The sequence below is a fragment of the Pollicipes pollicipes genome, unplaced genomic scaffold (genome assembly GCF_011947565.3).
Source record: "Pollicipes pollicipes isolate AB1234 unplaced genomic scaffold, Ppol_2.1 Scaffold_4881;HRSCAF=5763_pilon_pilon_pilon, whole genome shotgun sequence".
NCBI lineage: Eukaryota > Metazoa > Arthropoda > Thecostraca > Pollicipedomorpha > Pollicipedidae > Pollicipes > Pollicipes pollicipes.
This window is the reverse complement of record NW_023596576.1, coordinates 44926165-44940337: the sequence shown is the minus strand read 5'-3', so window position 1 is coordinate 44940337 and position 14173 is coordinate 44926165. Positions and strand designations below refer to the sequence as shown.

General features: G+C 50.8%; 1 protein-coding gene across 1 annotated transcript in view; it reads left to right on the top strand.

The window, feature by feature from the left end:
* LOC119101805 (protein Mpv17) overlaps positions 1 to 14173 on the top strand; it is a 62815-nt gene that overhangs the window by 27762 nt on the left and 20880 nt on the right. The window contains exon 4 of the mRNA XM_037225228.1: positions 2048 to 2269. Coding sequence (XP_037081123.1) covers positions 2048 to 2269 — 222 coding nt within the window. The remainder of the gene's footprint in view (positions 1 to 2047; positions 2270 to 14173) is intronic.

Below are 14173 nucleotides of genomic sequence, written 5' to 3'. Positions count from 1 at the left end.
CCTCTGCTAACCAATGTGGCCCCCTGACTGACACAGGGTCCCATACTAGTTCAGGGGTCTCGACCAATGCAAATCGCGGATCCCCGGCCCGGTCTTGTGCACGCCTGGGAAATGGACTTCCAGATCTCAGACCGACACGGAGCCGACTGCTCTGTGCTGGTGGTCCCGTGCTGGAACAGGCCCGCATTGTTCCAGGAGGCCTCCAATTGGTACAAGACACCTTCTGGCTGACATTTACGGGCCCGACCTGCCAGCCGGGTCCCTTAATCGGCCCCTGGGACCATGAGTACCTAGTCATGGTTTCCCTGATTGTCAGCCCGTGGGTACACCTCGGGCCCCCGGGACCTAGGGACGGGGGGGGGGGGAGGGGTACGTGGCTATTTTGCCTTCCCTGCCCGCGCCACTGGGTGCGGGTAAACGCAATGCGCCGTATGCTGTCTAGTGTGGCAGCAAGAGCGGACCAGGCGTGACCCCGCCTGGTGTGGCTGAGGATGAAGTTAGGCTCCCTTGCCTCATTCTGGGCATCTTGGGCAATGGGGCAGCCGGGTAGTAGGTAGTAGTAGGTGGTAGGTCTTGGGCAATGGGGCAGCCGGGTAGTAGGTGAAGCTTTCGCTCGGAGGCTGCGCCGGTTTATGTGACCCCACTGTTGCCATCCCTAGAGCTGCCGGAGTTCTGATCAGAGAGTCAAGACTCAGCACCCAATTCGGACAGCTCCAGTACTGGCTCTTGTGGGGAGTGTTCGACCTCCGTGCCTGCAGCGTGACGCCCTACGACACGCACACACACACACACAAAGAGCATGTGATAACGAATACACATGTGGCCCATCTCGGATTCCATCTTGCCCTAAAGGACATAATTGGGAAAACGTCTGTATCTACGTCGCTCATTATGGGGCAGAGAAAGCATTCCAACGTCACCAGCCGTACGTGCCGCAGATGTCTCAGGAGAAATATCCCTCCCCTGCCTTTCCGCATCGGAATCATGCTCATCCCCCCACCTCTCAGATAAATTTTGGTGGTTCTCTCGCCTTTCTCAATCGATTGCGACGCATTGCCATGGGTGTCGCGTGTTCCCTTTTCGTGATGCGATGAGCAACATCCGACCACTCATCGAAGGCGACGTGGGCACCCTCCCAATGGGATACCAGCCCCCTTTCCCTGCGAGTGTTGTGCAGCCAATCTTGGTCCCCAGGCTGAAGGACCGCATTTATCACCTTTTGCGTAATAAGCCAGCTTAATTGCTTCCGAAATTACGGCAAGATTTTGCCGCACATGGTTGTGCACTTCTACCAGGTGATCCTCCACTGAGCAAGCATACTCTGTTAATGCTGTGTTGGCGTCATCCCCTAGAGATGTGCTTCCAGTCATCGGGGTTATCACTGACCGTTGAACTCCGTCCCTAGTTTCATCTTGGTTAGGCTCATGGCCCGTATCTCGGAGAGCGAGGCCACCGCGGTCTTAATCACCGCTTGAATAAGATATTTTTGCTTGGGATGACCCATCCACATCCGGGTGGGCGCAAGTATTTCATCACATCCAGTCCTGCGAACGGAACGTTTATTATAGGACACGCTCACGCTCGCCCAATTTTCAATCACGGACTGAGTGCACCCGTTCACGGCTTATTCCATTGGAATGGATTCGAAGTCCCTGATGTGGTAGAAATGGACAGCACGCCTTATTGGCAAAATCTCACAGACCTTCCCGACAGCTAGACGAGATGGTTGTGATAAGGGGTATGGAAAGCATCAACGCACATACAGGTTCATTATTTTCCATTTTAATTGTTTCTTTCCATCTTACACTCGTCTTCTGGGACTGCTGGGGTCTGGCTGTGGCTGCGGCGCGCCGACCGAAACTTCCCGGTTGTGATCTCACATGACAGGCCCCGTCGACCTGCGGCCGTGGCGAGACCATCCTGACAGTGACCTGCCTGACAGCCGGTCGTCCTGCGGCTGTTATACGACCGGCCCTGGTGCGACCTGCCCTCGTCAGGTGTTCGTCGTGCGCTGGACACGGACCCTGACCGTAGCCTGTCGTTGCAGGGCCCCGGCCTGCGGCTCTGGTACGGCGCGCTGGACCGGTACGTCGGCAGCCAGGGCGCCCGGATCGTGGTGCGCAAGGTGGCGCTGGACCAGGGAGTGTTCGCCCCGCTCTTCCTCGGCAACTTTCTGGTGGTGCTCGGCGTCCTGCAGGGCCGCGACTGGCAGCAGATCAAGCGGAAGATGAAGGACGAGTACAGTGACATACTGTTCAACAACTGGAAGGTGAGGCTGGCTGGCGCGGGCTGTCCGGACGGCGGTAAGCAGCTTGAGGTAAAGCTGCTTATGGTCCGGCTGTTTTGACTGGTTTTACGGGCAGCTGCGTCGTCAGCTGACTGATCTGTGTCGGCGATGACTGCTTTCGGGAAGTTCAAGGCGCGTGTGAGGAGATTCAGGGATGACAAGTAGCCCGTGGGTGGTTCTACCTGGTATCGTTCCGTAGAAATATTGCAGGTGCTTTTGAGGAGCTTCCCTGCGGGCTGCCATGAGAAGATCCTAGTCGTGGGCACGTCCGCATCATGTGTCTGGAAATGGTAGTTTCGAATTTGAGCGGAGATTTTCTCTGCAGACGAGGAGGAGGTCCCTGCGAATTTCTCAGACGTCAATTAGTTTGTCGAATAATATCGTTTCTCAATACATTAACTACGAGCGTGGGCTTGGACATTCATGGACATGTTGTAGTTGAATCACGTGATATGATGGAGTCGAATGTCCTCCCATGGTATGCCTCATTAATTTGTAGATGGGCTCATTCTCAAGGCTTTGTTCAAATATCGGACCATGCTTCGTCTCGTGAACAATTCTTGGTGGCTAAGAACACAAACACATCCCTGTTTTCATGTTTGTCCAAATTCTCTACCATTTCAATCATTTTTGCAGGGTATTATCCCTCGCTCTGGAGGGGGGGGGGGGGTCAGTTGTTCTCTCCCCCATAACCCTTTTCGAGGCTCGCTAAAGAAGGGCTCATGCTAGCTCCCCGAAGTTTTTGGTATATTTTTTGCATGATTGCGTGTATTCCCTGCGATGTTCATGTCCGGGTTACATCAGGTCATCGACCTACCGCAGGTTTTGCCGTAGCACTTCGGACCAAACCGTAGATGAACTTGGGGCATTCGTGCGATGCATGGTACTGTGGTTTTCCTGCAGCGCTCATAGTTTGTTCATCATGCAATGTTGCTCACTCACCCTCCAATGGCATGCTGCGATGGTCATAGGGGACTGATCCAACTTGTGCTCAGGTTCTGACCCCCGGTAACGTCCACTCCAGTAGTGTAATTTGTCAGCCATATCGCCTAATTTGTCTGTGACATTGGCTTCTTATCGTACAGATCAGCACCAAGCTCTTTATTAAGTATGCAACTGCGATCTTAGAGGGCTATATACGAGTTACTGGCCGAAGTTAAAACACAACTTGAGTTTCGGCTCAGATCGGCTCTGACACCATTCATGAATGCTGCCAGTCAAAAAGGAGCATCACTGGTTGGCAAAGGCACTTCCCGTGAAAAGAAAAACCAATGACCTCGATGACCGATGCAGCCCGGTGCCAAAAAACCCTGGGTTCATACGCATCGTGTAAATGAAGTTCTTATCACACATCAGACATGAGTATCTGAATAGAGATCAGCCCAAGAGACACCGGGAGAAACTAACCGATCGGAAAAAGAGTGTAACTTGACTTTATTTGGTTATGACTATTACCTCATAGATCGAAAAGCCTAACGAAATATCGTTAAGCTTTGCATGGGTTATAAAAGGACGTTTCGTTTTTGTATTGCCCCTTCCAATCCGAAGATACCAGGAGTTCGGCACCTCCCCTCTCCGTCAGGGGTAGTCAACACAGACGACCGTCAGTGCGCGAGTTCAGCGGGCTGCCTTTATCGACAGAGACTGGGGCGATCCAGGAGCATTGGTGGCAGCACTACTGTGGCAGAGCAGCTGGGCCTATTTCCCCAATGGCAATAAAACGGTCATTGCCCCGGTCTGTGTCAGTGTTATCGCTGGACGCCCGGAGTGTCAGCTGGCACGCTCATGCCATGCCTTGATTAAGGCATAAGGCTGGAGCTGCTGTTGTGGCGTCTGCACATGCATAAAGCAAACCTTGATGCATACGCTGAATGCAGGAGTCGCCGTCCTCCCCCGCGCACCCCTCAACCGTCTCCGATGCTTCTCGCTTGCTATTTAAAGTCAGTGGTAGCCACCATTTGTCGTGGGGTGAGCGAGGCAGTGCATAGCTCTATATTATCATGTAGATAGTGGTAGTGATAGGAAGACCTAAGCGATGGAGGCCAGACGGCGTTGGAGTTTACACAAATGGAGATCTGCGCCATTTGTTGAAGGGAATGTTTTACATTCGGAGATGTTGAAGCAACATCAGGTATGATCAAACAAGTTTACTAATGACTATTGGTATGCTTTTAAGTGGAAAAGACTGCTTTAGGCAGCACAGTTTCTCTGTCTAGCAAATGTCCTCTTCGATCCGTCATTATTTCATCGCGTCATCGTAGCTTGCACAACATTGTTTGAGAGCCAGTTGGCCGTCGCTATACCGGGAAGTCGTGGTCACGAACGCCGGACGCGAATGACTCAACCATTCTGTTTTCTTGGTGTTGATCGCCGCGTGGGTTAGGGAGTGGGAGGATCTGAATTACGTTATTATCGCGTCTTGCATGACTGAGTGACATTGAAATAGGTCGTCGAAAAAGCTGCATATCTTCGCCGGCGTGTAGCTCAGAAACTAGAGGTGCTTAGGTTTTAAGAAAGGCAGGGCTGTAAACTGCACCGAATGGTCTTAAGGATGGCTGTTGTAATTCGAAACCTATAGAAATGTGGAACACTCCCTTTAATGACCCTAACATGATATTTCATGCGCCATGACTTGCGGGTCATGGATATGCATGTATATCTGAATCCGGCTCAACTGCATCATCACATCACAACGCTTCTTATTTGGTTAGAATATCAACAACAGCATAATGAAACAACTTCATGATTTTGACAGTAGCAAAAGTCGTGTGTATTTGCTGCGATTAGTGCACAAGTAGGTGTCTGAATTTGTAACCGGGAACGGATAACTGGCTATTGCTATGTGCTGCCGCTCACCTGTATTGATTGCTTGTTCAGTTGTAAACACAGATGCGTGTCATTATGCAAATACACTTGGACATAATGAGCGCATTCAGATATGCTTCGAGTCAATAGACATTTACTGGTTCCCAATTTTACATGCAAATGCAATAAAGAACCGTCAAACAAATCGATGCTGCATTTGTAGTTTGGTGGTAAGCATATTGGGTCTGAAAATGGTCCCTCCAAGCCCGCGTGGCATGCTGTGGTACAAAAACCACGCCGTCGGTGACACCGCCAAGTATTTGAAGCTCCGTTTCCATGGGGTCGACATTGCATTTGCTCCATGTCGTGTTTTTACCACTTCCCAGCTAGCAATTTCGGTCCGATCCCAACCGGGATGTCCTGACCGTTTCTTAACTTACCGGTTAGGGCATGCCTGGGCTTAACTTCAAAAGTGGGACATTGGTTGGGACTCCCAACCTCTTACGGGCCGTCTCCCAACGTTTCCCCAAGCGGGGTGTCCGGATCGTTCCCCGAGCTACCTGTGGCGGTGAGGCACTGACAGATGGCTTTCTCCGGCAAATTCCAAATGTGACGGCCGGGGGGGGGGGGGGGGGGCTCGGGAAACCCCAAATTTCCCCAAGTGACGGCTGACAGCACGGGCTTGATCGGAGAAGGCTTGGGAAAGTCCAAGCATTTTCCAAGATGGTTACAAAAGCTTAAGGCTTGCTAGGCTTTCCCCAACCCTCGCCGACTTTTCCTCAAGGAAGTTGCTGGCAGAGTTGCTCCTCTGGGTGGAATTTCCAACCAATTATTTTGTCTCACTATCGTAAATCTTGCAACAAACATGACTACAGGTTGTGCTCATGTACAATGGCAGTACACATATTTGTGTGATTGTTGAAAGTGTTGAAAAGTATTTTAGTCGGGTTTGGTAGTTGTGCTAGATCTTCTCCCAACGATTTTTGTCAGCTTGTTTTATATGGTTCGAGTTGTAACGAGCTAACGAGGACCATCTGTTTCCGCTATTTACTTACGCGCGCTGGCCTAGCTTTATCTACTCTATTGGAAAACTACGTGTAACAGGAATGAACATAGACTATTGAATACGGTTGTTTATGAAGCTATTTGAATTTGGTTATTTAAATAGCCATATATAACAAGCATCATGCCAACAATTTCTGATAGCGTGCCATCTTAACATAGCTTCTGGATTTAAACTATGCTTACACTAGCAATTGTTACTCTGTAAGTTACCCTGGTATTTAACTCATCTACTTCGGCCCATTAACTCGCAGCATGTTATGCTGTATTTCGGATTTTGCAGTTCCTTCCAGTTTCTGCCGCTAGTACTTTATGCCAGCCGGTTTGAGCCGGTGAAAACCGGCTGGTAGGATCCGTTTCCGCCAGGTGCTGCCAGCCCTGTGCGGACCGCGCTGCCTTGAGTTTCCGCTTTGATCTTTTTATACAAGCGGACCATGTCCGTCTTTTATCTCAGGTTTCTAGGCAAAGAGGTTCACTGATTACTGCCCACTCCTTGATCACAAAAGACTTGCTGAGTGGTTGCTGGTGGTGGGACCACATATAACCAATGCCGCTATGCCATTATTATATCATTATACTGTTAATGTCCTTATTTTGTGGCACTATCTACCTATCCATCTTTCTTTGTGTGCATGTGTCTATGTCCATCTGTCTATATATATATATATATATATATATATATATATATATATATACATGGTGTTCACGAGAGAGGCCATATATCAATATATATATATACATATATATATATATATATATATATATATATATATATATATATAAAGTGGGTTCAGTCAGGATGCCACGGTTCCTTTCTGCAGCAGCGCACGTTATTTCATAACCCTTGGGCGCAACCATCCCCAACGACGAAATCGTTGAGTTCGTATGGTCTGTCTTTGTTGATCCTAGGCTGAGTGTTCACTGAGGGTCATTATTTCGGGTGCGTGTTGGTAAGAACAGTTTAGCTAGGCGTCTATAAAATGCGTAGTACCTCATCTTTTTCGGTTTGATTCGCAGCTATTTGTATTTGACGGAGTTTCTGAGGCGATCGTTGCCGCCTTCCGGCCCTGGTGGCCGTGGTCGGACAGCGTCCAAATTGCCAGGAAGTTTGTAGGCGGGGTATTCGCAAACACCTTGCATTGGGCTACAACCGAATCTTCTCTAGTGGGCAATATTTGACTTTAAAAGATACCCCCGCCCCTCAATCCGTTGGATTCACGGTCCGTTGGATTCACGGTCTCCCTTTTTGAGCTTATGATCGGCTGCAAGATTGACTCCTTATTTACCCCAACACGATTGCTTTTTTTTAGTCAAGTCTCGTTGATCCTGCGTCGGAACAATTCAGGATAATCAAGAGCTTGACACTGTTTTCACCCCATCTTCAGGGGCACAGCCAAGAGGAGCCCGGGGCCTATCTCCTCCCCGTCTTTAACCCATATTTATTTATTTCGCCACAGATGGCTCCTTTCAGGAATTCGAAAATTGGCGTAATGCGTACTTACCGAGCTCCGCCCCCCCCCCCCTTAAAAACCGTGTGTGAGCTCTCGCCCCCTTTTGTCGAGTGTTCGCAATCACGATTTTTTTCGTTTCCTATGTTCATTGAAAAGGACGCCATATTTCAGAAGAAGACTACGTTATCGTAACAGCTTGCTTGCAAAAGCCTTGAGAGGCGCCAGTGTATTTTTTTAGTTTGAATTTTAAAGGGGAATTGTGCCGCCTGCTGCCAGAAATTACAACCAGACTTTTGATCAGTCGTTGCAAGCATTAGTTGTTAACAGTAAAAACTTGGTGGTTGGGCTGGGCTGTGGTATTTATGTCGAAAATTCTCCAACAGGTTGAAATGCACTCTTTATACAGCTTCTCTCGTAACTGTATATGGCCTCTCCCGTAACCATCAAGACGCCTTTTTGGACATCGGACGAGCGAGCTAACTCAGAGCAAGGTCATTGACCGAGCTTGGCTCCACTTGAATGAACTGAAAACTTTGTAGCTCCAGCGACCCGGTATGGCACCTTTACGGCCTAACGTCCGTGCCATCACTTATCATAATCCCATTCATTTTTGACGACGTGTAGCATAATGTCCTTCTTTCTGTGCTGGAGCATCAAATTGTTGAGCTGTCCAGCACCCATACAATGGTCAAAAGCATGAACTTGCCATGCCATGCTTTTTGCTATTAGCTTGTGAATGGAAACACCTTAACCTGCGCCCGGCATGGGAGTTGACTTTCCCTACGATCTTTCGAGTACAGGTCAACATCCATCGCTCGCAGCGGCACGAAATTTTCATTACCCGTTTACCTATCAATTTTCTATTCTTTCGGCGAGTTTGGACTTTTGATCCACCAAGGTCAGTGACCTAGGTCAAGTCAAAGAGGTCAACCTCTTAAAGACTTTGAAGACGCAAGGTTTGTGGGTCAGTTACCGTTATCCAAACTTGTTCTGGTACTAAAGCATGACGGTGCCCATAGTTCGTCCATTTCACAATTCTTGGAAGAGTCTAGGTCAGTGACCTTAAGTGAGGTCATGTTTTGCTATCTTTTGCGTACATTGCAAATTGTACGTATTTATGGTACATTGTACGTATTTTGTGTAGTTTTGTGTTTGTATGTGAGAAAAAGAGCATTAACCTATATAAATATTCATCATATGACCGCATAGCACATGACCTGACCCAGGTCATGACCTAACTAAATGGACACCGCCTGAAGAACACATTGTACTCAAAATAGGCAATTTTATGGGGCAATTTTGGACGCATAGTTCAAATGATACACCGAAAATGTGTTGTTTTATGATTCTTATGTATAATGAGGTCATTGTACATTGCACAATTGAGAGCTAATTGGCGGCCGGTTTATCTGGAAATCGTGCTCACGAACGCCAGATATGAACGACTCGACCATTATATTTGTTCTCGGCCTTGATCGCCGCAGGTCTTATGAAATGACAGAATTTGGATGAGGCCATTATGACGCCATGAATGTCAAGGTCAAATTGAAATACTCTTTTTGACAAACTCTCCCCATTTTCACGAGCGTGTAGCTCAGAAGCTAGAGCGCTTCAGGTTTTAATAAGGACAGGGCTGTGAACTGCACCGAAAGCTCTTCAAGATGGGTATCTTGGTTCAAAACTTCATATAAATTTGGAACCACCTTTAACCACTCGCTTGTTTAGTGCTCTTAGTTACCCCGTTGCGTGGTTTTGAACCGTTCTATTTTGAAATGAAATGCCCCTGGGGAGAGCGTCACACACCCGCGTGGAATAAATGCGCCGCATCGTGTATCACCTTACGGGACCCAAGTGAATATCCTGAGTGCGGGGAGAAACCAAGCGCCAAGATAACAAAGAAACATTTCCAAAGTACAGAGTGCTTCGAGACGGGATGCCATTTGCCTGGAACCAACACGCGCGTGTCTCCTGTATGGCTGCTAATGCTATTGACAAGCCATACGTACGGCCTTAGCATGTTGAGTGAAGGTATTAGCCATGATTTTTTATCAAATGAATACGGGCAAAGTGACGACACTTCCGGGCATCGCTGGCGCGGACTCTGTCACCATAGAACTGGGCGCGTAGGGTGCCAACATCGGCCCCCGACCTACGGTTGAGAATGTAAAATTCCCCGACCGGCTCTACTGTGAATAGGCACCGATGGGATGCGTCGCTGAATCGTCGATAAGTGATTGCTGCCCGCCGTGCCTTCCAGCTGTTGTGAGTTATTCAACGACGCAGTAAGTACGAGGGGTCCGCGATCGGTCCACCTTTTGTGCGTAGCCCACGGACAGTTGTGTGACTGGCCATCTACGGTGCTGGTATTTTCGTAACTAAAAGGAGGCCCGTGAAGGCCAGCAGGCAAAGTTCGTGCTGCTGGAGAAGGCTTACGTAATTTACGCCTCTGTCTCATGAGTGTGTTTTTTATGGGATCTTAGTAGCTGAAATAGGCAGTAATAAAATGCGTTTTACGCGTGCTTGTGTTGAAAATCTTTCGTCACTGGCTCACAGTTGCAGCCTCATGTGGGCGTGTTTCCATGATTTTTCATAAAGGTTTGTACAATTGCGCCGTTGAGCTGGAACCGAGGATCTCTTCTGGATATGTCTTAGGACGTACGTGTATCCGCGCATATGTGCAAGGTTGTGTGTGCCTACCGGTTCGCTGTTTGGGTAGCTTTTAAAGACAATGATATGGCTAAACGGGTCCAGCCGTCTGAAGTGTAAACACCCAGGAACGGCCGCAGGGACCGATATTAGCCGACACACGCATGAAAGCTGCGTGGGACGTTTCAAGCGAACGATGGTGACGTTGCCTAGGGCGTCGTGACACTGGAGCTGTCTTTGAACACTGTCAGCGTCGAGCAGGTAACATGTTTTAGTTCTGCTCGCCATATGGCGCGCACCATCAAAGCCAAATCTCCATACCGACGAAACAGAATGTCGTTACTACCCTTTTACCGTGCCAACTGGAATCGGAGGTGGAAGCGCTCCACGTCGCTTCAGAGCCTGATGAAACTCGTAACGGCGCGCTTCCCATTTATCCCGGGCGGCTCCACTTGATTGCAGGAAACGTCCAACGGAATATGAATAACCTGCAAACGTTCCCTAAACACGAAAAGAGACAACCGTCGTATTTTTCTTGGAGGATGAAAAGGAGGAGACTAAGCCGAGAGCCTCCTGCGATGTGTGGTGACATTTTGGGCATAGGGACGACATGACAATTTGAGATATTATGGGAAGATCCCACTGGAACGTCTGTGCGGAATGCACAGACCTGCGCAAGCGACCACCCATTAAGCCTGGGCTCACTAGCACGACAGCTTATTAGTTGCACCGCCATCATGCTTTTTATCGTGCGATATTTGGAAGCGGACACACGCAAACGTTTGGTTGATCTGTACAGGTTTGCTCTCTTGCCAACCCTCCACTGATGAGGTGAACCAACTGGTGCCTCGTCTCCACCAGCGGATGCGCAGCGCTCACTGGCAAAGCGTTCGCCCGTTGGTAAAGTGTTCGCCATCGTTGGCGACGTGTCTTGAGCACGCAGATATTTCACGGGAGCGCATCGCTCGTTCAGTTGGGGTCCACGGCAGCCGGAGGTAGCCAGGGAGCGTTGGGCTCAAGGGCTTTGTCTGTATTTCCTCACATGAGAGCGGGGTGACGCCGCGTGGGACCCGTCCCTCCCAGGTTTGGCGGAGCGAGAAGTTGTGCCCCTCCCACGCGCACTCGGAGTGCATGATGTGCTTCACATCCATTGCACAACTGGTTGGGTTCTGCGATACATTGTCTGATTTGATGTGCTATTTGATGTGCTAGATTTACAATTTGGCGTCATCACCACATGTTAAAAGTGCATGTTTTTTGCGCCTCGTTTTACGTGGTCTAGGCGGCATCCTTCCGGGAGGCGAAGAGGATGTGGGAATTCGGGGCCCCTTAAGAATGTCCCAGCCCGTATTACAGGATTCCAAATGATATGCCTGCGCGGCCTTTTGGGAGCATGTATTTGCGCTGCTCTCCCCCCCCCCCTCTCTCCCCCTCCTCGGCATCTAAGAATACGGCCACCAACAGAGCAGCAATCTACGCCATACGATTCCTGCTGGTGACCATGACACGCCGGAAGCTGAAGCACATCTGCGCCACTAATGAACGATCTGAAAACAAACACCTGCACCGCCACCCCCCCCCCCCCCCCCCCCCTCTCTCCCCGAGCGACGGGCCTGCTCTCCTCACGGTCCTGACGTGCGGCGCAGACAGCCGTGCCGGCGGCGGCGGCGGCGGCGGCGGCGGCGCCCGCGCCTCCCGCGGACACGCCGCCGCCGTCGCCGCCGTCGCCGCCGCCGGCCACCGGCCGTCGCCGTCGCCCGTCGCCCGTCGGTATCGACTCTGGCGATCGGCGGCTGATCGCGGGCGGAAGTGGCCGGCTGGGCGGCGGATCCGGGCGCGCCGCCGCCGTCACGGCCGCCACTGATGAGCGGTCCGGAAGCGCCGAGACGACCGGCGGCGACCCGGCCCGCCGCCCGGCGGCACGGCGCAGCCCGGACGCGCCATGGATCGCGCGGCGTTCGGGCCGCTCGGTGCGGACGTGGGCCGTTGGACTCCGCTTGGAAGGAGGCACAAGCCGTTTGAGTGTGATCAGGGCCGTTGTTGTGTGTTGTTGTCTTTGGTGTGCTGTTGCAATGCGTGCAGCGTCATGTGTCGTCAATATACGGTGACGAACTTGTGTGCAAAAGAAAGTGCGAGTGAAGTGGGCCATTGACTAATGCCCTCGTTGCGGATTAAAACACCACTTACCGTAACTAACACACGCATGATAACGATAATGCCGATAGTACCTCTTTTTACCTGCGCGTCCAGAATTCCTGAACTGCGTGATACCAAAATACCATCAGGAAGGCACCCTGGGTATGCAAGGGCGCATCTGAATGTGCTGATATGTCATCTATCATAAGTGTGTTTCCTGACCCCGAGCTTGTGTTCAACAGATGCACACTTGACTGCCTTACGACAAGGCCATCAATCGTGAGCCTCATCGTACGTTCACGGGTCGCGCGGCCGTCAACAGCATAATGACGCGCGTACTGCGAGCGAGCGGGACACAGCTTCGACGGATAGCCGTCGAAGTTTGCAAACACGCGCCGCCAGCCTAACGACGGCAGTCGGCATTGGCGCGGGTGGTAGTGTGGGGACTTGACCTTTCTCGTGGATTCGAATCGAGCTCGGCGCTGCTGACTCGCGGAGGCGAGACCGAGAAGAGCCCGCCCGGCAGGCTCTCGGGTGTCCGCCGTGGGGGTTCTCACCGAAATGCCAGCGTGCGTTGTGCGGTGAGGTTCGTGCGTCATCGGGTCATGTCGAAGCTGAGTCTGCGTCCGGTTAGTACCTGCGAATGCCCTGCGCAGTTCGTGGTACTAGAGAGAGAGGGGGGGGGGGAGTCCCTTTGACACCCGTACTCGTTATTGTCCGCTCCGGTTCTAGATCTTGGCCTGCTGGAATCCAATATTTGCCGAATTCTTGAGGGGTTCACGATTACCCGTCAGGCAAAAAAATATGTGAAATAATGTCAATATGTGAAAAACTTTTGCATGTTCTCCACACGCCTTCTACTCCCGTAAAAAGATAAACGTGCCTTTGAGCGGCTGATTTCTTCCGAGCTGTTTTACACATGTCCTACACATACCTTGTGGTGGCGGCTGTGACCGTATGTGTCCTTGCGGGAGCCTTTAAACGGCATATAAACATTTGCATGGCGCGTGTGAAACCAATTCAGCATGCTAACCGGCTCTGTATGCCGGTGTCTCTGGTGCTTACAGCGTTCCGTTGTGCATACTTGTCACTGGGCGTGGCGTAACCTTTTTTTTAGTGCGCCGATTCTCAGGCATGGACCCAGCTTCATGTGTGTCAGTTTCTGGTTCCTGTTGGTTGTTTCGTGAAAAGTGAGCACTGAATCTCGTTTCACGTTGGTTCATTCACAAGATCGTGCCCCTTGATTCCGGTTCGATCTGTTCCTCGCGCGGACATCGTCGCGTCGCGTCGGGTCGCAGCAGTTACGACGGCAAAGAGTTCGGCCATGCTTCCTATCGGTTATTTCTAAAAATGTATCATGGATCCTGCTCCCGGCTGGTTCCCCTGTAGAAGCCGAAGGTCTGATCCTGGTCCGTTTGGTTGGTCGGTTGGTTAATTGGTTGGGTTGTTAGGTGACTGTCTGTCTGTCTGTCTGTCTGTCTGTCTGTCTGTCTGTCTGTCTGTCTGTCTGTCTGTCTGTCTGTCTGTCTGTCTGTCTGTCTGTCTGTCTGGCTGGCTGGCTGGCTGGCTGGCTGGCTGGCTGGCTGGCTGGCTGGCTGGCTGGCTGGCTGGCTGGCTGGCTGGCTGGCTGGCTGGCTGGCTGGGTTCTACAGAACATTAAGACCGTGCCAACACATATTGCAGATCGAAATGGGTCAACACATGTTTGTCTGGAGATGCTCAATATCGGTCAGAATCGCTTAGTGATAAAAAATTATGTAGCATAGATTCGAACATACGCGCTCGC